Raw genomic sequence first — 24,825 nt, forward strand, 5'->3', positions numbered from 1 at the left:
GAAAGTGAGAGAAAACCATAAAAAGCATGAGAAACCGTAGTTGCATGAACCGTCAACTGTACCACGGGAATACGTCAGAACCACGGGAAACGTCAGAAAATGCTATAAAAACATGGGGAAACGTCAGAAACACAGGAAACGCAAGAAGTTGCGTGAGACACGTAAACAACATCTAATACGTAAATAGCCTGAGAATTTTAACATGCCTGAGAACCATAAATGCGTAAGAACTGTACGTCGTTAAAAAAAACCGCCAACTGCCTGCGAACGCACGAGAAACGCAAATGCATGAGAAACCGAAAATTGCATGAGAAACAACAACTTCATAAGAAAAGTAAATCACATGAGAGACCCCAAAACGCATGAAAAACAAAATTGCGTAAGAACAGTAAGCAACGTGCTTGAAACCAACAAGCATGAGAACGTCAACTCGAATGAGAACGGAAAACGAAACGAGAACATAACTATATGAGAAAGTAAATGAACGAGAACATAACTGCATGAAAACGTAATTGAAACAAAACGCAAATGCAAGAAACGCAAATGCAAGAAACGCAAATGCAAGAAACGCAAATGCAAGAAACGCAAATGCCTGAAGATGCAACTGCCTGAGAAACGCAACTGCAAGAAGATGCAACTGCCTGAGCAACGCAACCGCTTGAGAAACGCAACTGCTTGAGAAACGCAACTGCTTGAGAAACGCAACTGCTTGAGAAACGCAACTGCAAGAAGATGCAGCTGCATGAAAACGCAACTGCAAGAAGATGCAAATGCATGACAAACGCAACTGCAAGAAAATGCCAATGCATGAAAACGCAAATGCTTTAAGAACGTGACCGCTAAGAGAACGTGAATGGCCTGAAACCGGAACGCATGGGACCGAAACGCATGGGAAAACCATAAAATGCACCAGAACGTAAAACTGTATGGGAAAACCGTGAATAACACGAGAACGTGGAGCTCAGGCGGGGGCAGGCCACGTGGAGCTCAGGCGGGGGCAGGCCACGTGGAGCTCAGGCGGGGGCAGGCCACGTGGAGCTCAGGCGGGGGCAGGCCACGTGGAGCTCAGGCGGGGGCAGGCCACGTGGAGCTCAGGCGGGGGCAGGCCACGTGGAGCTCAGGCGGGGGCAGGCCACGCCACGTGGAGCTCAGGCGGGGGCAGGCCACGCCACGTGGAGCTCAGGCGGGGGCAGGCCACGCCACGTGGAGCTCAGGCGGGGGCAGGCCACGCCACGTGGAGCTCAGGCGGGGGCTGGGCACGCCACGTGGAGCTCAGGCGGGGGTTGGGCACGCCACGTGGAGCTCAGGCGGGGGTTGGGCACGCCACGTGGAGCTCAGGCGGGGGTTGGGCACGCCACGTGGAGCTCAGGCGGGGGTTGGGCACGCCACGTGGAGCTCAGGCGGGGGTTGGGCACGCCACGTGGAGCTCAGGCGGGGGTTGGGCACGCCACGTGGAGCTCAGGCGGGGGTTGGGCACGCCAAGTGAAGCTCAGGCGGGGGTTGGGCACGCCACGTGGAGCTCAGGCGGGGGTTGGGCACGCCACGTGGAGCTCAGGCGGGGGTTGGGCACGCCACGTGGAGCTCAGGCGGGGCGGCGAGGTAGAACCCTAGTCAGGTTCTTTTTTTTTTTTTTTTTTCATCCGACATGACAAAATGTGGGGAATGTCAAGGGGCATGAATACTCTTCCAGGCACTGTAAAGCTTCCAGCGTGCGATTCTTTCCCAACGCTTTTATTTCCCTCTCACGTGGCGCTGGATCATTTTAGTTAAGTAGGAGATCCATCTTTAAAGTGCATGCATATGCTCTTCTTCCTCTATCCCGCCGAACACACTCACTGCCACCGCCCCCGCGGGCAAAGTGTGTGCAAATACACACCGTCTCCCTGCACTAGAGTGGACAAGAAGATGCGAGGGGAGAGGGGGAGCCGGTGGCCAGCCGAAACCCCTCCCTCTCTCCCGGCGGAACCCCAGGAGAACCCAGGACAGAGGAGCTGACGGCAGCAAACCCCCCCCCTTCTCCCGGCGGGAGAAGCGGGCGGGCGGCCCCTACGTGGAGTCAGGACAGGGAAGTTGATGGTTGCCGAATCCCCCCCTCCCAGCGGAAAAAACGGGCGGACGGCGTGTCCCCCTCGTGGAGCTCCCCCCAGTACAAGGAACTGAATGCACCCGCTGGCGGCTCCATCATGGAGCTGGATGAGCATACAGACGCCCCCCACAGCTGGATCAGCCCCGGGAGAGGCGGCCTATCACTTCCCCCTCCCCCCAGGAGAAACGGCGGTAGCACCATGTATGTGAGGGGGGGGGGGGGGAGGGGGAGCCGGCGCGGCCGAAAACCTCCCCCTCCCCCCACCAGGAGATCCCTGGAGATATACATTTAAAAAAAAAAAAGAGTCAGCCATGTAGAAAATGAAGTAGTCCGCCATTCAAAATACCATGGACATAACCCTTAGTATTGAGGTATATCATTCTTAACAGATTGCTATCACACCGTGAGGTCTGCTATGAGCGCACATCAGGCTCTTCCCTCCACCACGTGGGGGAACACGCCGGAAAAACCTCCCGCCCCCCTCCCCTACGGCAAAGGCAGCCAGAGAAGGAGGCGGGCGGGAGAAGGGCTCCCTCGTGGAGACAAGAGCCGCCCCCCCCCCCCCCAGCAGCACCGCACGGGGGAAGCCTGTGGCAGGCACCCCCCCCCCCCTCAGTCAGTGATAGCGGGAGAAGTAGGCGGGCGACAAGCCCCCCAGTGGACAAGCGCTACGACAGAAGCACACGGGGGAAGCCTGAGACCGAAACCTCCGGAGAAGGAGGCGGGCGGGAGAAAGCCTCCCCCGTGCAGACAGCCGCTGGGGGGGGGGGCGCGCTTCACCCCCCCCCCCCCAGATGCCCGCAAACGGAGCCGGCGGGGCCCAAAGCACCCCCATCCACGAGCGCAAAAAATCCTCCTCCGACCCGCCGGAAGTGACGTCAGGCACACGAGATCCGACGTCCAACGAGGAGGAGGTGGAGGAGGGCAGGCTTTATGCAGCCTGACTCCTCCTACAAATACAGGCTTACCCTGCGGTGAGCCTTACACTTATACTTACAACTGATTATACATTTAATTTAGCTGTACTTTGACCTGGCTGTGCTGTTTCCTTAGTGGTGCTGCCCCTACCCTAAAGTTAGGAAAGTCCTCATACATGTGGTTGCCCATAAGCTGTCCCCAAAGGGTGAATGGACACACAGAGCTTTGACACAGATTGGGTGCCCCCATAGCAAGCTGCTTTCTGTGGGGGCACTTGACAGGAGGGAAGGGCCTGGAGCGTCGGTGAGGGACCCAAGAAGAGGAGGATCTGGGCTGCTCAGTGAAAAACTACTGTACAGAGCAGGTAAGTATAACATGTTTGTTATTTTTAAAGAAAAAAAACAAGACTTTAGTATCACTTTAAATTCAACCAAGACATTTTCCATGTTCCCTTAGATGTTTAAGTGAGGTCCTCAGATTCACAGTTCTTCTTCTTATCTACCACTTGTTGTGGAAGTAGATGAAACATACGGTAGCAGACAATACAAAGCCAGAGATCCCCAGCCGTATTATGTTCTGCATCTTGTAATCTGAGGAGAGAACCAGTGATGGAAGTTATATGATTTTTTAGAACATATTGTGTGATTTTGAACTAATAAAAATTCTGAGCCTATATGAAGGATCTGGATCAGCTTCCTTCTCATTGGACAGAAGCAATTATGTTGTTTTATGTTACAATAGTCCTCCTGTATGAGGAGAGGGGGACATAGAAAGTAAAGTAACAAAAAATAACTGGGGGGCAGAAGTAGAACGAGGCTAATGCCGCGTACACACGATCAGACTGCCGGACTTTCCGAACGAGCGGACTTGTCCAGCCACTTTACAGGCATACTATAGACACCCCCCAGGCAAGATTTTTAAAGGAATATTTCATTTTTATTGTTTCACTTTAAGCATTATTAAAATCACTGCTCCCAAAAAAACTGACGTTTCTAAAACTATTTTTTGCAGTGATAAATGTCCCCTGGGGCAGGACCCCGGTCCCCAAACACTTTTTTATGACAATAACTTGCATATAAGCCTTTCAAATGAGCACTTTTGATTTTTCATGTTCGTGTCCCATAGACTTTAATGGTGTTCATCTGTTCGTCCAAATTTTTTGCCTGTTCGCATGTTCTGTTGCGAACAGAATCCGGGGGTGTTCGGCTCATCCCTACTCACCATCAATGGTCATGGCTTTGGAATGAGATGTTCAACAAACCCAAAAATTACTTTTACTTAGCATTAATTTTCCCCAAGTCCAGTGGCGTGGTCTATGTCTGTGTGTGCAGAATAGAAAATGTTTGCAGACACCTTGTAATATATTGTACATATGATAGATCCAAAGGGATTTTTTACCTTAACAAAGTTGAAGTTTATTGCTTTAAAAGTAAAAGTTTTGGATTTCTAAATGGTAACTAAGCTTGGTTTGATCTTGGCTTGATTTCCTCTACTATAGGTTGTGAGTACAGGTCAACCAAATGACACCAAGACACCACATGGTTCAACACACATCTTATTCAGATGAAAAACATAAGGTGCGTGTATGAATGTTGATGACACATTTAATCCACCCTTAGACTCCAGAAGGCAGTGCACCTAATCTTGTGACACCACACATTGAATCCTGGGAAAGCTGGAAGTGTTTTCTGCCAATGTTTGAAGGTCTCATTGACTTGATTTACTTTTACACCCTTACCATGTATCTGGATATAGAGCCCATCACTCATCTTCCTCACAGTGTCAGACGCCGTCCTCACTTCACAGGTATAATTCCCAGAATCCTCCGGCTGAGATGACGGCACTCTGTATGTATCAGATACATCGTATCCCCGCACAGTCCGTCCATCTCTGTAGAAGGCAAAGTGCAGCTCTGTGCCGCCTCTGAGTGGATCCAGTCTGGTGTCACATCTCACCGTCATCTCATCTCCTTCTATTACCCTGGACGGGGGCACTTTTATTTCTGGAGGAGAGAAGAGCTCTGGAAGAGGAAATTGTTAGAAATAGAAATTAATGGGAAGACAATTATTCTCTAAATGTTGACAAATCACACAATGCTTTGCAGTGAACACAAAATAATTTCCATCCGTGTTTGGCTAAGCCAGGGGGTCAGCATGGAGGGCCGCATTAACCTGCTAGTAAATGAAGATAACATTACACAGCCACCTACATCTCTGTACACCTTTACATTACACAGCCCCCACACCTCTGAACCCCTTTTCATTACACAGCCCCCACACCTCTGAACCCCTTTTCATTACACAGCCCCGTACCTCTGAACCCCTTTACATTACACAGCCCCCACACCTCTGAACCCCTTTACATTACACAGCCCTGTACCTCTGGACCCCTTTATATTACACAGCCTCGCACCTCTGGGCCCCTTTACATTACACAGCCCCACACCTCTGGACCCCTTTACATTACACAGCCCCTGCACCTCTGGACCCCTTTATATAACACAGCCCCACACCTCTGGACCCCTTTACATTACACAGCCCCTGCACCTCTGGACCCCTTTATATAACACAGCACCAATACCTCTGGACCCCTTTATATTACACAGCCCCTGCACCTCTGGACGCCTTTACATTACACAGCCCCCGTACCTCTGGACCCCTTTATATAACACAGCGCCAATACCTTTGGACCCCTTTACATTACACAGCCCCTACACTTCTGGACGCCTTTACATTACACAGCCCCCGTACCTCTGGACGCCTTTATATTACACAGCCCACCTGCATATTACACAGCCCCCGCACATCAAAAGTGATCACACATTTTATTTTGAAAAAAAATAAATGTTTTGATCACTTTTATTGCTGTCAGAAGGAATGTAAACATCCCTTGTGACTATAAGATGGGGGTCTATAAGTTTTGAATGCTGCAATTTTTTTTTAATTTGGCACCTTTAAGTCTTCTGTAAACCGGAAGTGATGTCATGACATAGCTTCCGGGTTACTAGAACCGAGACCCGGTTGACGCTGATCTCAGCTTCATTCGGGTCTACGGCCAGTCGGCGGATGTGCCAGCTGAATGCTCTGGCCTCCCAGTAGAACGGGAGAGCCTGGGCGTACCGTGGAAGGCGGTGGGAGGGGGGATGTCCCCTCACGCTGTTTGGGATAACAGATGAGTGGCTTCTTAGCCGCATCGGTTACTATCCCAAGAAAGCTGACCGTCAGCTCTAAAGAAACGGTACTGGGGTGATCCGTGCAGCTGCCGGCATCACCCGGTACAACCCCTTCAAGCCCAGGAAGCATATTTGCATATGGTCAGCGCAAAGGGGTTAAAATGCGCATGGGCCATGTGCACGTGAATTCACCACGTGCACTGACAGGTCGGACATTTAGCAGCGGCGGGCCATAGGTTGCCGACCCCTGGGCTATTGTATCCACTACAGCAATACATGGAAATAGAGAACCCGGTAAGGTCAGTTGTTCTACCTGTATATTTAGATTGTGAGTGGTCAACCAAGACACTGGAGGAAACCAACACAATCATACAGACTTCAAATGGGCAATGTCCTGGGAGGTAACTAGGCTCAGAACCCCGGTGCTACAAGGGGAGGCTGGTAATAAGTCTACTTGATTGCATTACGGCTTATCAGTCTACTATCAACGGAACCAGTCAGTCACTCCTCATATTATTTCTCAGTTATATTTCCTGTATCTTGGCTTTAAACACCCAACATTGTTTAACACTTTCACTACCGGATTTAACCTGTTACTGAGTACGCAGCTTCTTCATCTTTTAATCCTTGCCTATGCTCCACTTCATGACCAGGCCATTTTTTGCGATTCGGCATTGCGGCGCTTTAACTGACAATTGCGCAGTCGTGCGACGTTGCACCCAAACAAAATTGACGTCATTTTTTTCCCCACAAATAGAGCTTCATTTTGGTGGTATTTGATCCCCTCTGCGGTTTTTATTTTTTTGCTACAAACAAAAAAAAAACAACAATTAAAAAAAAAATATATATTATTTTTACTTTTTGCTAATAAACATTCTTCATCAGTTTAGGGCAATGTGTATTCTGCTACATATTTTTGGTAAAAAAAAATCCCAATAAGTGTATATTGATTGGTTTGCACAAAAGTTATTGTCTACAAACTATGGGATAGATTTAGAGACTTTTTATTTTTTTTATATTTTTACTATTAATGGGGAGCGTTCAGCGATATTTAGCGGGACTGCAACATTGCGAAGGAGAAATCTGACACTAATGCCGCGTACACACGTAGCCAACTATCCGGCGGACTTAGTCTGCCGGACTTCCCGAACGGGCTACTTGCCCACACACGGCACTTCTTCAGCGAACTAATATGGCGTACTAAGTCTGCCGGACTATCCGCCGTACCTTTGAAATGAACAGACTCGCCCACACACGCGGAGGAAAGTCCGCTCATTTTGAGCGCGTCTCCAGGTAGCCGGGGCTAGCGAAGGAGGCGTCGCTGGCCTCGTTACCTGGTATGGACTTAACGGGGAACCCCAACGCCGAAAAAATCGGTGTGGGGGTCCCCCCAGGTCCACATCAGACCCTTGTCCGAGCACGCTACCCGGCCGGCCAGGAAAGGGGGGTACGAGTGAGCGCCCCCCCTCCTGAGCCGTACCAGGCCGCGTGCCCTCAACATGGGGGGGTGCCTTGGGGAGGGGGGGCGTGCGGCCCCCCCATCCCAAAGCACCTTGTCCCCATGTTGATGAGGACAAGGGCCTCTTCTCGACAACCTTGGCCGACTTTTTCGGCATTGGGGTTCCCCTTTAAGTCCATACCAGGTGACGGGGCCAGCGACGCCTCCTTCGCTGGCCCTGGCTACCTGGAGACGCGCTCAAAATGAGCGGACTTTTCTCCGGGCGGGAAAAGTCTGTTCATTTCAAAAGTACAGCGGACTGGCCGGATTGTCCGCCGAAATGCGAGTCCGACGGAAAGATTGGAGTGCAAAACTTCTTTCTAAGTCCGCCGTACTTTTGGGTAAAAAAAGTTCGCCGGAGGCTACACACGGGGGGATTGTCCGGCAGACTTGAAGACCAGAAGATCAGCGAAGCAGGAGCCAGCTACAGTGACAATTGTAATCTGCAATGTCAGGATAAGAATTTTACCAAACAAATTAATGGGGATTTTTTTTTTTTTGCTCAATATGCTAAGCTAAAATAACACCAAGGGTTTGATTTTACTTTAAGAAGGAAACTTTCAATGTTTGTAATGTTAGTACAGCTGTACCCATACTTATCTGATCCTCCCATCCGGGAATTGGAGGAGTCCCCAGCCTCGCTGCTGGAGGTGGTTCTGGTTCTGGGACAGGTTTGTCTCTATGGGAGGCTGTACAGGTCTATTCTGCCCCTGGAACTAGAACCACATCCAATATTCACACAATGGCCGCCTCCAGAGCTGAATGGAAGTCTTGGCACACAAATACATCACAAGCCACTGTATTATGACAGGTTCCTCTAGGAAGTTTTTAAAATCCATATGATTTGTTTTTAAGTTGTGATTCCAAATAATCATGTCTTCCATGCTGAGCCACTTTTTGCTGTGTTTGCATCCACCTCGGAGATGCTTTTTTGATGGGGGGGGGGGGGGGCAGCTAGGGAAAAAATGGGCTTTAAATGGTTTATAAAAGATAGGAAATCACACTGTTTGCAACAAAGTCAACTCTAAAGAGCAATTTCTCTGGATCAACCAATATTTCTAAGGATACAGTTTTAATTAGGATTTTAGTTTACCTTTCACAGAGATAAAGGATTCATCTGGGAGCTCCACCACATTTGTAATATCATTGTGGTGTATTTGTTTAGTACATTTGTACCGTCCAGACTGACTCCTTGTTATATTAGGAATATGGAATGTGGAGTGGGATTCTGATGATTTTATCTCCTGATTATCCTTGTAGAATTTTGTGTTTATTGCATCATATAATCTACAATGATGACATCTCAGAGTCAGGGGGTCTCCTTCATAGATGACAGATGGAGGTCTCTGCAGGATGACGTGATCTGAAATGTAATAAAATGATACTTTAGGTTGTTCTATTCACACCCAACAATCTGTAATGATGGAGATGAGATGGACGACTCACTAAGTGTAACATTTAGGAAGACGGGATCACTGATATCACCACCGATGGTCTGGCACTGGTAATCTCCTCTGCCCTCCTCTACTGAAGATCCAATGATATGAAGTCTCTGGTGATCTCCAGGTATTGGTCTCTTATCTTTGTACCAGTGATAGGTCCGGGGCTCCTCTGGTGCAGTAGACGGCACACCACATGTTAGAGTCACATTGTCATGGTATAATATATTCCTCCAGTTGGGTGTGAAGGTCACCACAGGTTTGATGGCGCCTCCTATAGGAGAAAAGAGATCACACAGAACACATAGAGAGCACAGTGTGCAGCAAAACACAGAGAGGTGAACACATCTTGTATGAGAAAAATACATTCTCTATAGAAATGGGAATGTTTGTAGTCCTGGGCACAGAGATTTCCCAACATGTTGGTGAATCTGTGTTTGCAAAAATGAAAACAACTTCCCTTACACAGCACATGTCTTCTGGTTACTGCATAAGATGTTCTGATCAGACCAATTACCTGAAGCAATAAAACTCCATTAAAAGGATTTCAGGATATTTTGCATCCATTGTGGAAGGATTAGACCTTCCATCAAGGTTTTATAACTATCTGTGACCCCCACTGGGGTGATTCACCCTCTTTGTCCAGGTGACCAATGTCATCATTCTAGTCTATTTGTTTCTATTATATTCTCGTCTTTTCTGTTCTTTTATTTTCTATTCTATTTTGTTCTGTTTTACGCTATTATATTATATTCTTTTATTGTATGTTATATTCTTTTCTAGTCTATAATTTTTTTTCTATTCCTTTATCTTCTATTTTATTTTGTTCTCTTTGGAAATTGGAATACTTTTCGAATTTGAATTTGAAAACTATTCGAATTCGAAAACTTTTTGAATTTGAAATCTATTCAAAAACGATTCGAAAAAGATTCGAAGTTGAATTTTGTCCGAATTTATTTTTTTTTTTTCGTTATTTCCGATTTATTTAACCACTTCAAGAAGAAGAAGAACGGAAGGCGGCGGCGACAGCGGCGACAGAAGACGGGGCCACCGCCTGTAAAAGAGCTATAAGAAGGCGCGGTGGCCCGGCAGAAGAACCGAAGAGGGGGACAAGACCCCCGAAGTCGGGAGAAGAGGCCAGCGGTGGGGAGGAAGAAAGCCGGACTCCTCCGCTAGCAAAAGAGCTACAAGAAGATTTTCTGAGGAGTCCGGCGAGAAGACCCCCGAAGACGGAAGACCCCCGGAGCTGTGCAATAAAATATTTTAACCCTGTGTTGTGTTTTTTTTGTACTTTTTTTCACAGGTGAATGGGTAGGGGTACATTGTACCCCATACTCATTCACATAGGGTGGGGGGCCGGTATCCGGGGGCCCCCTTATTAAAGGGGGCTCCCGGATTCCGATAAGCCCCCCGCCCGCAGACCCCGACAACCAACGGCCAGGGTTGTCGGGAAGAGGCCCTTGTCCTCATCAACATGGGGACAAGGTGCTTTGGGGTGGGGGGGCCGCGCGGCCCCCCCTTCCCCAAGGCACCCCCCATGTTGAGGGCACGTGGCCTGGTACAGCTCAGGAGGGGGGGCGCTCGCTCGCCCCCCTTTCCTGGCCGGCCGGGTAGCGTGCTCGGACAAGGGTCTGTTGTGGACTTGGGGGGGACCCCCACGCCGATTTTTTTTGGTGTTGGGGTTCCCCTTTAAGTCCATACCAGGCGGCGGGGCCCACGACGTCTCCGTCGCGGGCCCCACCTACCTGGATACCCGCTCGAAATGAGCAGACTTTTCTCCGGGCGGGAAAAGTCCGCTCATTTCGAAAGTACAGCGGACTGGCACACACACGGGCGGACTGTCCGCTCAAACCAAGTTTGGACGGACAATCTTACGGAAATTCCGAAAGACTTAGTCCGCCAGACTGTCCGCTGAAAAAGTCCGCTGAAGCCCACACACGAGCGGATTGTCCGCTGAAATGTGTTTCGGCGGACTAAGTTGGGCAGACAGTCCGCCCGTGTGTACGCGGCCGTAGGCTTCTAAACATTAGAGCTAAAGCCCTCAGGTATGGACCTTGACATTGACTAGTGGCAGCACCATTTACTGACAGCATCAATAAGTCCAAATACAAAGACACAATCCACAGTAAAATGTCCTTACAAATGTGTAAACATTTCATCAGTTTTGAACTTTGGAAATTTCAGATGAACTTAAGTTTGATCCAAATTCAAATCGAAGCTCTATGGCCTTTCCCCACAAGCATTTCTGTGATACATTCAAATGAATATTTAATCTCAATTATGTGCAAAATGTAGCTAACCCTCATAATAGTAACCCACACTGTTTTTGTATAGACCTTTACAGCTGCATTAAAGCAAAGCTATTAGCAAAATGATAATTAATGACCCAAACTCCTTTCTCAGAAAACTTTAAGATCACATTTTTTTTACATTCTTATTGTATTTATGGCATATTATCCAGTATCAGGTCTGTACTCACCAGATTTCCACACGTTTAAAGCTGAAAAGCCAGAATGCACTTGTTAGAAACTATCATGTACAGTACATGTCATTAAAACATATCTATTTTCTTTATAAGAGGGATGTTTTTAGGATCCCAATTTTCTCGGGTCACAAGAAGATTGGACCTGTGACTCACTTAATGTAGGTAAAAGCAGACATGGAAAAGGGAAACCTATGGCTTCAGGAGACTGAATTGAACAATCAGACCTAACGTTGACACTCTCCCATTGTGTAAACATCAACTGTCCTTATAGTAATCACAAAATCCCCCTTACACAATAATTATACATGTTAATTTGCCCATCATTCTTCCGTGCATCCACCATAGCCCTTTACCAAGCTTCTTCTATTAGGCTTCATGAAACCTCCAGCCAAACCACCACCACCTTTATGAAGCTTTTTTCAATCAGTAGCAAGACCTTTCCCCATCCTCCTTATGCAGTTCCAGTCATCAGACTCTACTATGTACATTAGCCATAAGCCTCTGAAATATGCATCCACCAGAAGCCCCCTTTACTCAAATACCTCATGTAGTGACTCCCAAATTCCCCATGAGCTGTGTGCTGTTAGTCGAAGGGTGGAATTACAATTCTGGGATATACTGCGAAAGAGGATATAACGTGAAACAATATCTTAATGATGTGAACCAAGGGGCGCTGAGCAGTAGACCCAGGACACATACCCCGGTACCCAACCCTACATTGCCCCAAACTTTAACCACATTTTTCTTCCTAGATATGACATTCAGCTGCCTTCATCATTGACTTTGGCAATTCAAATTAAACTCTTCTGAAAATCACAAATGTTGTTCTGACTCATCTAGGTAAATAGGAACCTTCCGACCTGAGTGACAAGACCACAAGACAGCGTATAATCAATACTCATAACACAGCACTAGTCAGATGCTCCTCTCTGGGAAGTGTGATCCACCAGCAATGAGCAATGTTAAACAATTGAGATATAACATACTTTTTATGGAGCAAGACAGTTTGTACTTAGCATCCTCAGTGGATATGATAGAAGAAAAGAAAGAAGAAGAAGAAGGCGAAGGAAAAGGAGATGGAGAAAAAAAGAATAATAATAATAATAAGAAGAGGGGTCATCAATCATACTTTGTCCACAACAGATGTAAATAGAAGGAGTGTGTTTTACATAGAGCCTCCAACAGGTTGATAGTAATGAGTTGTTTTATGTGTTTCACACAATTTCAAAGGAAAGACACTCAATCGATATGAAGATATTATTAAGTATAAAAATGTTTCTACTTACACAGAAATACGATGGTGAGGAAGATGGACATGGTAGCCGGGACCTTGAAGTTATGACTGCCTCACTAAGAAGCAGAAGTTATGAACGTCTTCTCACTTCCTGAGTTTTATTTATAGACGTTTCACCAGAATTTAAAACCGATGTTGTGAGATTGTAGAAAGAGGAATAATGTGTGATTGCCAATCATATCTCAGATCAGTGTAGCCAGTTCTGATAAAAGTGCCTTGTCGTGTATAAAAGCCTCAACAAAGTTCAAATGACATTTTAGGGTGGACACTGTTGGCCTTTTAACTTGGGTTGCTTGCTAGTCTAGCTGGGATACACAATATTGAGGAAACTTGCGTAGAGTACAGTTTTCTTTTCAAATATTTTATTGAGAGATTGAAGAATGCAAAACATAAAGAGCAGAACATTTTGCATTGGTTACAAAGATATATAACGGCGGACTATACATCAGTTTAACCGGTTCCCGACCAGCACACGCCGATGTACGTCGGCAGAATGGCACGGGCAGGCATATTGGCGTACAGGTACGTCCAATCTTCAATGCTGTCCTGCCATCGCGAGCGTGCCTCTGGTCTGGACCCCCGTGAGTCCGATCGCGGGTCCCGCAGTCTCGATCGCTGCGGGCATACCCGCGATCGTCTCACGGGACGACTGAATGGAGAAATGCCGTTGTAAACAGCATTTCTCCATTCTGCCTAGCAACTAGTGACACTGATCTCTGCTCCATGTGATTGACTAAATGAAAGCCCAACCCCCCACAGTTAGTAACACACCCCTAGGAACACTTAACCCCTACACTGCCACCCACTGGTTAACCCCTTCACTGCCAGTGTCATTTAGACAGGAATCACTGCATTTGTATAGCATTGATTGCTGTATAAATGACAATGGTCCCAAAAATGTGTCAAAAATGTCTGATGGGTCCCCCACAATGTCGCAGTCACAATAAAAATCGCTGATCGCCATCATTACTAGTAAAAAAAAATAATAAAAAATTATTAATAAAAATGCCATAAAACTATCCCTATTTTGTAAATGCTATAACTTTTGCGCAAACCAATCAATAATCGCTTATTGCAATTTTTTTTTACCAAAAATATGTAGAAGAATACGTATCGGCCTAAAGTGAGGAAAAAAAATGTTTTTTTATATATTTTTGGGGGATATTTATTATAACAAAAAGTAAAAAATAATGCATTTTTTTCAAAATTGATGCTCTATTTTTGTTTATAGCGCAAAAAATAAAACCCGCAGGGGTGATCAAATACCACCAAACGAAAGCTCTATTTGTGGGAAAAAAAGGACGTCAATTTTGTTTGGGAGCCACGTTGCACGACCACGCAATTGTCAGTTAAAGCGACGCAGTGCCGAATCGCAAAAAGTGGTCTTGTCTTTGGCCAGCAAAATGGTCCGGTCTGTAAGTGGTTAACAACGTGGATAAAATAATGTAGAGAATTTCAGGTTGGATCTGAAGACCAGGTAGGTATAATGCGTATCTATTTCAAATAATCCAAAAAGGAAGCTGGGTAGGATCAAACATAAGGTCCCGAAAGAGGGAAGAGCATTTAGCCAGCATCATCAGGGTAATATCTATCATGGGGACATCTGGTAACGATCTTGTTCCGCATATCTAGATTTACAGTCATAAGAGAAGAAAAAGAAGGAAAGGTAGTTGGAGAGGAGAGTTAGGGACATGTGGGGGGGGGGGGGGGATACAAGAGAGACAAGTGGGGCAGGGGGAGGGAGGGGTGGTCGGAGACGGCATCCTCTATACTCAGACAGTGTCTGGGGTGGGCTAAGGTTCTAGGATGTGTGCGTCAAAATTACATGGTAAAAAGTACTCTATCCAGGGTTGCCATACCTTACTATGTTGGGGTATTTTGTCAAGAATTACTGCCTCTATCCTGCTATGAATCATAGCCTTTGTGACTCTGTTTTTCACTTCAATAACATTCAAAGATGGGGTCCTTCCGGCTTTCGCAATAGTTTGCTTGGCTGCCATAGTTATTTATAGAAAAATATGAATTTGGGCTCTAGTGAGTTTGTGGGGTAACAGGTTCAGTATAGCCATTGCTGGGTCGGGTTCTATGGGGCTTTGCATCCACAAGGATAGCATTTGAAATATTGTCGCCCAGAAGCACTTCACCACCGGGCACGTCCACCATATATGGACATGATTGCCACGGTCCTTGCAACCCCTAAAACAGTTTGGTGGGTAACTGGGTACAAATTTGGCGATCCTAGAAGGAACCAAGTACCAGCGCATTATAATTAGCTTCAGAGGCAACAAGCGTAGAGTCCAGTTTTATCCGTCAGTGATACATGCAAGAGTCATCACTCCAACTATCCACTGCTGCAAATCCAATTGAGTACCAGTATAAGGTACCCCCCACCTCCCCTCGTGAAGGTAACACTGACAGAAAACTTACTCCACATACTGGGAAATAAATCACAACATTGACTCCTCCCATGTCTGATCGCTCCATCTGAGGTTTCAGTGAGACAAAGTAAGCTTTAAAGCAGGCTCCAGAGGGCTCCAACATAGAAACCTTGCCATTAATTGAGGTGTACAAAGCACTAAGCTACACCTCACTGCCAAAACCTCCATCACCAGCCACCGTCACCGCTTCCTCTGCCAGTTGGCTGCTTTTCCTTCTTGTCACATTCTTCTTACATCATTAATATTATTTTACCATTCACTCTTTTACTTTTTAACCCAGAGGAATAACCATGTTTCAAATTCACTGTTTACCTGTTCTCTTGGATACACCTTGACTACACATTTATGCCCTTCTCCCCACCTCAAGTAAATGACACGAGGCAACTTCTTCTTTGAACGAGAACTCAGTTTACTGGACCAATTTGCAGAATACAGTTGATGTAGCACATTATTACATAGAATTCCTTTACATAAAAGGTTATACTTATACTTACAACTGATTATACATTTAATTTGGCTGTACTTTGACCTGGCTGTGCTGTGCTGTTTCCTTAGTGGTGCTGCCCCTACCCTAAAGTTAGGAAAGTCCTCATACATGTGGTTGCCCATAAGCTGTCCCCAAAGGGTGAATGGACACACAGAGCTGTGACTCAGATTGGGTGCCCCCATAGCAAGCTGCTTTCTGCGGGGGCACTTGACAGGAGGGAAGGGCCTGGAGCATTGGTGAGAGACCCAAGAAGAGGAGGATCTGGGCTGCTCTGTGAAAAACGACTGCACAGAGCAGGTAAGTATAACATGTTTGTTATTTTTAAAGAAAAAAAAAACAAGACTTTAGTATCACTTTAAATTCAACCAAGACATTTTCCATGTTCACTTAGATGTTTCATTGAGGTCCTCAGATTCACAGAAGTTCTTCTTCTTCTCTACCACTTGTTGTGGAAGTAGATGAAACATACGGCAGCAGACAATACAAAGCCAGAGATCCCCAGCCGTATTATGTTCTGCATCTTGTAATCTGAGGAGAGAACCAGTGATGGAAATTATATGATTTTTTAGAACATATTGTATGATTTCGAACTAATAAAAACTCTGAGCCTATATGAAGGATCTGGATCAGCTTCCTTCTCATTGGACAGAAGCAATGATGTTGTTTTATGTTACAATAGTCCTCCTGTATGAGGAGAGGTGACATAGAAAGTAACAAAAAATAACTGGAGGGCAGAAGTAGAACGAGGCTAATGCCGCGTACACAGGATCAGAATGCCAGACTTTCAAACGAGCGGACTTGTCCACACACGCCCACACATGACCAGACTTTTCCGTCAGACTTCCGTCAGACTTTTGGCAGAGGTCTGCCGGACTTTTGAAATGAATGGACTTGCCCACACACGGAGAAAAGTCTGTTCATTTTGAACATGACTCCAGGTAGACGGGACTAGCGAAGGAAGGGAATGTTGCCGACTCCATCGACGAAATTGACACATTTGCTAGTCCCGTCGCCTGGTTTGGATTTAAAAGGGAACCCCATACGCCGAAAAAAACAGCATGGGGGTCGTTTGGGGTGCAGTTTTTCTTATTATGGGATGGATCACGTGATCTCAGTAGAAAGTTTCTATTTCTTACTTTTACTTAGCATTAATTTTCCCCATGTCCAGTGGTGTGGTCTATGTCTGTGTGTGCAGAATAGAAAATGTTTGCAGACACCCTGTAATATATTGTACATATCATAGATCCAAAGGGATTTTTTACCTTAACAAAGTTGAAGTTTATTGCTTTAAAAGTAAAAGTTATGGATTTCGAAATGGTAGCTAAGCTTGGTTTGATCTTGTCTGCTCTCAGCACAGCCAACAAACACAATACTTTTCCGATTTGGATGTTGTACATTTCACTCTGGAAACAGCACAAAGCTAGATAGACTTCAATGGACTGTAGTCAGGGTCAGCCGGAGCATACAGTATGATCACATAAAGGTATTTTATGCTTTCAAGTGTTTTATGTGGTTTTAACTATGTAGAATATTCCCTCTGCTGTTTGCCTCATCTTGTAATGATGGGCTCACATGTTGTAACTGTAATTTGTAGTGTTGATCAATCCCCTTATCTCCATGTATTCATTCACCTAGCTCGTCCTTATCCAGTAAAGAGGCAACTTTTTGTGTCAGGTCACACAGCCTCCAATCCAGACCTCACCATTTCCTCTGTGTTGTATCACAAATGTGAGAGTTATTATGTGATGAAAGACTGCATGGTGATCTCCCTGTTCATTTCTCTGTTTGTGTCTGTGCCAGATCTAATTACTGTGTGACCTCCACCTTCAGAGCACTAGTTTGAGGGACCCAGGGATTGTGAGACATGTCGTTTCTTCACAGGAAGTGTCAGTTCTCAGACTACAGACAGAGGTCATGCTTTAACCTGTGCAATGCTATGCCTCATGTTTGAACACAAACAAAAACTTCTGACATTAGAATGTGAAGATTTCCTCTACTATAAGCTGTGTGTACAGGTCAACCAAATGACACCAAGACACCACATGGTTCAACGCACATCTTATTCAGATGAAAAACATAAGGTGCGAGTATGAATGTTGATGACACATTTAATCCACCCTTAGACTCCAGAAGGCAGTGCACCTAATCTTGTGACACCACACATTGAAGCCTGGGAAAGCTGGAAGTGTTTTCTGCCAATGTTTGAAGGTCTCATTGACTTGATTTACTTTTAGACCCTTACCATGTATCTGGATATAGAGCCCATCACTCATCTTCCTCACAGTATCGGACGCCGTCCTCACTTCACAGGTATAATTCCCAGAATCCTCCAGCTGAGATGACGGCACTCTGTATGTATCAGATACATTGTATCCCCGCACAGTCCGTCCATCTCTGCAGAAGGCAAAGTGCAGCTCTGTGCCGCCTCTGAGCGGATCCAGTCTGGTGTCACATCTCACCGTCATCTCATCTCCTTCTATTACCCTGGACGGGGTCACTTTTATTTCTGGAGGAGAGAAGAGCTCTGCAAGAGGAAATTGTTAGAAATAGAAATGAATGGGAAGACATTTATTCTCTAAATGTTGACAAATCACACAGTGCTTTGCAGCAGAATAATTTCCATCCATGTTTGGCTGAGCCAGGGGTCAGCATGGAGGGCCACGTTCACCTGCTAGTAAATGAAGATAACATTACACAGCCCCCACACCTCTGAAGCCCTTTTCATTACACAGCCCCGTACCTCTGAACCCCTTTACATTACACAGCCCCCACACCTCTGAACCCCTTTACATTACATAGCTTTGCACCTCTGGACCCCTTTATATTACACAGCCCTGTACCTCTGGACCCCTTTATATTACACAGCCCCACACCTCTGGACCCCTTTATATAACACAGCGCCAGTACCTCTGGACCCGTTTATATTACACAGCCCCACACCTCTGGACCCCTTTACATTACACTGCCCCTGCACCTCTGGACGCCTTTACATTACACAGCCCCCATACCTCTGGATGCCTTTATATTACACAGCCCCCACACATCAAAAGTGATCACACATTTTATTTTGAAAAAAAAATGTTTTGATCACTTTTATTGCTGTCAGAAGGAATGTAAACATCCCTTGTGACTATAAGATGGGGGTCTATAAGTTTTGAATGCTGCAATTTTTTTTAATTTGGCGCCTTTAAGTCTTCTGTAAACCGGAAGTGATGTCATGACATAGCTTCCGGGTTACTAGAACCGAGACCCGGTTGAAGCTGATCTCAGCTTCTTTCGGGTCTACAGCCAGTCGGCGGATGTGCCAACTGGATGCTCTGGCCTCCCGGTGGAACGGGGGAGCCTGGGTGTACCGCGGATGGTGGTGGGAGGGGGGGATGTCCCCTCACGCTGTTTGGGATAACAGCTGAGTGGCTTCTTAGCCGCATCGGTTATTATCCCAAGAAAGCCGACCGTCAACTCTAAAAAAAATGGTACTGGGGTGATACGTGGAGCTTCAGCCATCCCCCCGATACAACCCCTTCAAGCCCAGGAAGCATATTTGCATATGGTCAGCGCAAAGTGGTTAAAATGTGCGTGGGCCATGTGTACATGAATTCACCACGTGTACTGACAGGCCGGACATTTAGCAGCGGCGGACCATAGGTTGCCGACCCCTGGGCTATTGTATCCACTACAGCAATACACGGAAATAGAGAACCCGGTAAGGTCAGTTTTGACACAAGTCATTTATTCTACCTGTATATTTAGATTGTGAGTGGTCAACCAAGACACTGGAGGAAACCAACACAAACATACAGACTTCAAATGGGCAATGTCCTGGGAGGTAACTAGGCTCAGAACCCCGGTGCTACAAGGGGAGGCTGGTAATAAGTCTACTTGATTGCATTAGGGCTTATCAGTCTACTATCAACGGAACCAGTCAGTAACTTCTCATATTATTTCTCAGTTATATTTCCCGCTTCTTGGCTGTAAAGTGATATTACGCCCTACATTGTTTAGCACTTTCATTACCGGATTTAGCTCTTACTGAGTACGCAGCTTCTTCATCTTTTAATCCTTGCCTATGCTCCACTTAATGACCAGGCCATTTTTTGCGATACGGCACTGCGTCACTTTCACTGACAATTGTGCGGTCGCGCAACCCTGCACCCAAACAGAATTTTACGTAATTTATTTTTCCCCACAAATAGAGCTTTCTTTTGGTGGTATTTGATCCCCTCTGCGGTTTTTATTTTTTCGCTATAAACAAAAAAAGACCAACAATTAAAAGAAAATAAAAAATATATTTTTACTTTTTGCTAATAAACATTCTTCATCAGTTTAGGGCAATGTGTATTCTGCTACATATTTTTGGTAAAAAAAAAATCCCAATAAGTGTATATTAATTGGTTTTGCGCAAATTTATTGTCTACAAACTATGGGATAGATTTAGAGACTTTTTATTTATTTATTTTTTTATTCTTTATTTATCAGAAAATTTTTTATCAGAAAAATTTTTTTTCCTTCCAACAGAGTGTATTTAAAACAAGTTCCAACAAGAAGCAAAAAGAAGAAAAAAAACCTTATTTCACATGTATGCTTTCAATCCTTAATTTCTTAGTGGTTTAAACCTACACCATCATAGTATTGAATACCCCTCTGCTATCCCCCTCCCCCCCCCCCCTGCCCACCCCCCCCTTTCCTTGCAGGATTACTGGTGGGTTTCCTATTTGTAACCGTTGTTTCAGGCCGGGTATTGTTTTCTTCTGAAGTTTATTGTGTAATTTCCTCCACATATCTCCAGGACAATTTAAATTCTTCCCACAATGCCCATTTATCTGAGCCTCCCTCTTCTACTATTAGGTCAACATCCCCTTCGTTATGATTTTCTATTTTTTGTATTTCATTTATACGGAAAATCCAATCCGATATTTTAGGGCTCTCATTTTCTCTCCATTTTTTTGGGATTAAGTTTTTGGCGGTGTCTAGCAGAATGGGAATTAACGAGGTTTTATATTGCTTTATGGGTTCGTCTGTCCCATGAAATAGGACCGTCCACAGATCTTCTCTTATTTCCTTTTTAGTTACAACTTTAATTATCTCTAAGATTTTTCTCCAAAATATTTTAATAATGGGGCAGTCCCACCAAATGTGGGCCATAGTCCCAGTTTTTTTACACCCGCGCCAGCAATCCGAAGATTGCTCTACTACATATTTGGCCATTTTATCGGGTGTCGCGTACCACCTTGCAAGGCACTTGTAGTTCGTTTCTATCAGTTTATTATCTACTACCCCCGAGTGAATTAATTTAAAAATCTTATTACGGGTTTGTGTGCTACATTGTGACCCCAACTCTGTTTCCCACTTTTGGATGTATGGCGGGTCCTCCAGCTCGTCACCCTCTGAGAGAATCTTATATAAATGAGTTATGGTTTTTTTTGATTTTTCTCTCAGGCATAGCCGCTCCAGAGGTCTCAGTTCCTCTTCACTACGAATTGGCTGAGGTAAGTTTGAAATAAAGTGGCTTAGCTGGAGGAACCGCCATACATCAATCTTCATAAGATCTGTGTCCGCACATAGTGTTTGAAATGAAGCAATTTTACCATTAACTAGTATATCTTTTAATTGTGCGGTGTCTTTCCTTACCCAATTGCCCCCCACCTCCTGTTTACCCGGTGTGAAATAATCATTTTCTTTAAGAAAAATCAGGGGTGAATTGTATCCCCAATTATTTTGTGAATGTGTATTCGATCCCAAATCTTTAAAGCTAAACGTGTTATCTCGTGTGCGTGTGGTCCAATGGACCTAAACTGTGGAGGATTCCATATCGTGCGTCCTAAAAGTGCTTGACTCATTGTGTTCTCTACACTCACCCATCTCTTTTCATTTGCCTCTTTCGCCCATTCAACTACTCGAGACAGAACCACTGCATTGTAGTATCTTTTTAGATCCGGGACAGCCAATCCCCCTTGTCTTTTCCCCCTGCTTAAAAGAAAAGAGTCTTTTTATTTTTAATATTTTTACTTTTAATGGGGGCGTTCAGAGATATTTAGCGGGACTGCAACATTGCGACAGAGAAATCCGACACTAAGTGACACTTTTTGGGGACCATTGACACCAATACAGTGATTAATGCTAACACAAATCTACTGTCACTGTATAAATGACACTGGCAGGGAAGGGGTTAACATCAGGGACGATCTGTGTTCCCTGGGTGTGTTTTCTTACTGTGTGGGGGATGGGTGCAATCGAGAAAGTGAGACATCTGTGTTCCTGATTAGCTGTAATCATAGATCTCTCTCTGCCTGTCTGACAGAATGACGATCTGCCTTGTTTACACAGGCAGACCATCTTTCTGTCTCTCCAGCAAGCGGCCCCAGAGCCGCGCACGAGAATGGCGTACAGGTACGTGATTTTGAGCTTGAGGGCCTCCCTGCCGTATTAAATGTACGTGGGGCGGTCCTTAACCACTTCTGGGCCAGGCGGTGGTTCCGTTGTCCTGACCGGACGTCATATGAGCGTGGCGATCGGTGGTGCGGCGTGTCAGTCTGACGCGCCACAATACCGATCTCAGTAAAGAGCCTCTGATGGAGGCTCTTTACCATGTGATCAGTCGTGTCCAATCACATCTGATCACAGTGTAAACAGGAAAAGCTGTGTATCGGCTTTTCCTCACTCGCACAGACAGATGTGAGTAGAGGAGAGCCAATCGGCTGCTCTCCTGACAGCCCCCCGTGCGGATGCCCACACTGGACAACCAGGGATGCCCACAATGGATGGCCCCCTGGACCACCAGGGATGACAGTTAATACCCAGACAGATACCAATCAGTGCCCATCAGCAAAGCCTGCCAGTGCCATCAGTGATGCCTATCAGTGTCCATCAGTGCCACCCAACAGTGCCCATCAGTGCCACCTATCAGTGCCCATTAGTGCCGCCTATCAGTGCCACCCATAAGTGCCCATCAGTGTAGCCTTTCAGTGCCCATCAGTGTCACCTATCAGTGCCACCTATGAGTGCCCATCAGTGCTGCCTCTCAATGCCCATCAGTGCTGCATATCAGTGCCCATCAGGGCCACCTAATTGGTGCCACCTCATCAGTGCCCATCAGTGAAGGAGAAAGAAATACCTATTTACTAAATTTTATAACAGAAAAAGTGAATTTTTTTTTTCCAAAATTTCTGTCTTCTTTTATTTGTTTAGCAAAAAAAAAAACCCCAAAGGTGATGTAATACCATTAAGAGAAATCTCTGTTTGGGGGAACAAAATGATAAAAATTAAGTTTGGGTACAGTGTAGCATGACGGCACAATTCTCATTTAAAAAGTGAGAGTGCTGAAAATTGGCCTGAACAGGAAGGGGGGGAACTGTCCGGTATTGAAGTGGTTAAGGGTGATTCCTTTCTCTTGCAGCATTCTTTGGAGCCACCCCTACCTCCCTACACTGTGCGCATCAATAGAAAGACACAACTTCATAGCCTAGGATGGCAAGGCACTTTCCTCCCTCATCCTACTCCTCCCTCTCCCCCCACCTTATTTCTCTCTCTTCCACCTTCTCCAAGCAAACAGACTGCCTAGAAAATGTGCTGTCCACTGTTAGTTCTTTCCTGTGAAGACCAGAAGATCAGTGAAGCCGGAGCCAGCTACATTGACAATTGTAATCTGCAATGTCAGGATAAGAATTTTACCAAATTAATGGGGATTTTTTTTTTTTTGCTCAATATGCTAAGGTGAAATAACACTAAGGATTTGATTTTACTTTAAGAAGGAAACTTTCAATATTTGTAATGTTAGTACAGCTGTGCCCGTACTTATCTGATCCTCCCATCCGGGAATTGGAGAAGTCCTCAGCCTCACTGCTGGAGGTGGTTCTGGTTCCGGGACATTTGTGTCTCTATGGGAGGCTGTACAGGTCTACTCTGTCCTGGAACTAGAACCACACCCAACATTCACACAATGGCCTCCTCCAGAGCTGAATGGAAGTCTTGGCACACATATACATCACAAGCCACTGTATTATGACAGGTTCCTCTAGGAAGTTTTTAAAACCCATATGATTTTTTTTATGTTGTGAGCCCAAATAATCATCTTCCATGATGAGTCACTTTTTGCTGTGTTTGAATCCACCTCGGAGATGGTTTTTTTTTTGATGGGGGGGGGGGGGGGGTGCAGCTAGGAGAAAGAATGGGCTTTAAATGGTTTATGAAAGTTAGGAAAGCACACTTTTTGCAACAAAGTCAACTCTAAAGAGCAATTTCTCTGGATCAACCAATATTTCTAAGGATACAGTTTTAATTAGGATTTTAGTTTACCTTTCACAGAGATAAAGGATTCATCTGAGAGCTCCATCACATTTGTAATATCATAGCGGTGTAATTGTTTAGTACATTTGTACCGTCCAGACTGACTCCTCGTTATATTAGGAATATGGAATGTGGAGTCAGATTCTGATGGTTTTATCTCCTGATCATCCTTGTAGAATTTTGTGTTTATTGCAATAAAACCTCTTATATGATGACATCTCAGAGTCAGGGGGTCTCCTTCATAGATGGCAGATGGAGGTCTCTGCAGGAGGACATAATCTGAAATGTAATAAAATGATACTTTAGGTTGTTCTATAAACATCCAACAATCTGTAATGATGGAGATGAGATGGACGACTCACTTTGTGTAACATTTAGGAAGACGGGATCACTGATATCACCACCGATGGTCTGGCACTGGTAATCTCCTCTGTCCTTCACTACTGAAGATCTAATGATATGAAGGTTCTGTTGATCTCCTTCTATCTTTGTCTGGTTTCTGTACCAGTGATAGGTCCGGGGCTCCTCTGGTACAGTAGACGGCACATCACATGTTAGAGTCACATTGTCATAGTATAATATATTCCCCCAGTTGGGTGTGAAGGTCACCACAGGTTTGATGGCCCCTCCTATAGAAGAAAAGAGATCACACAGAACACATAGAGAGCACAGTGTGCAGCAAAACACAGAGAGGTGAATGAAAAATACATTCTCTATAGAAATGG

General features: G+C 45.4%; 2 protein-coding genes across 2 annotated transcripts in view; both read right to left on the reverse strand.

The window, feature by feature from the left end:
• Positions 1–3,088: 3,088 nt before the first annotated feature.
• LOC143942664 (Fc receptor-like B) lies at positions 3,089–10,349 on the reverse strand. Its single transcript, XM_077464044.1, has 4 exons — positions 9,121–10,349; positions 8,768–9,037; positions 4,743–5,024; positions 3,089–3,594 (listed from the first exon to the last, which is right to left on the reverse strand). Exons 1-4 carry the CDS (start codon positions 9,479–9,481, stop codon positions 3,503–3,505), a joined length of 1,005 nt encoding a protein of 334 aa, XP_077320170.1. The 5' UTR covers positions 9,482–10,349; the 3' UTR covers positions 3,089–3,502.
• Positions 10,350–15,715: 5,366 nt separating this feature from the next.
• The window catches only part of LOC143942662 (high affinity immunoglobulin gamma Fc receptor I-like), a 46,180-nt gene continuing 37,070 nt past the window's right edge, over positions 15,716–24,825 (reverse strand). Inside the window, exons 9-10 of the mRNA XM_077464040.1 lie at positions 18,060–18,341; positions 15,716–16,345 (exon numbers count right to left, since the gene is read on the reverse strand). Of these exons, the coding sequence (XP_077320166.1) occupies positions 16,254–16,345; positions 18,060–18,341 (374 nt within the window). The 3' untranslated portion in view covers positions 15,716–16,253. The remainder of the gene's footprint in view (positions 16,346–18,059; positions 18,342–24,825) is intronic.

The sequence above is a fragment of the Lithobates pipiens genome, unplaced genomic scaffold (genome assembly GCF_037356315.1).
Source record: "Lithobates pipiens isolate NorthernLeopardFrog02 unplaced genomic scaffold, aLitPip1_a1.2 Scaffold_30, whole genome shotgun sequence".
In the NCBI taxonomy this organism is placed as follows: Eukaryota; Metazoa; Chordata; class Amphibia; order Anura; family Ranidae; genus Lithobates; species Lithobates pipiens.

What these genes read in the sequence shown, in the direction of transcription:
- LOC143942664 (XM_077464044.1), bottom strand. Translation starts at nt 9,481, where the DNA reads ATGTATTTTTCTCATACAAGATGTGTTCACCTCTCTGTGTTTTGCTGC. An exon ending in CTTCCTAAATGTTACACTTA is followed by an intron (nt 9,038 to 9,120) that starts GTGAGTCGTCCA and finishes ATTACATTTCAG; the next exon opens with ATCACGTCATCCTGCAGAGA. An exon ending in GCTCTATATCCAGATACATG is followed by an intron (nt 3,595 to 4,742) that starts GTAAGGGTGTAA and finishes TTCTCTCCTCAG; the next exon opens with ATTACAAGATGCAGAACATA.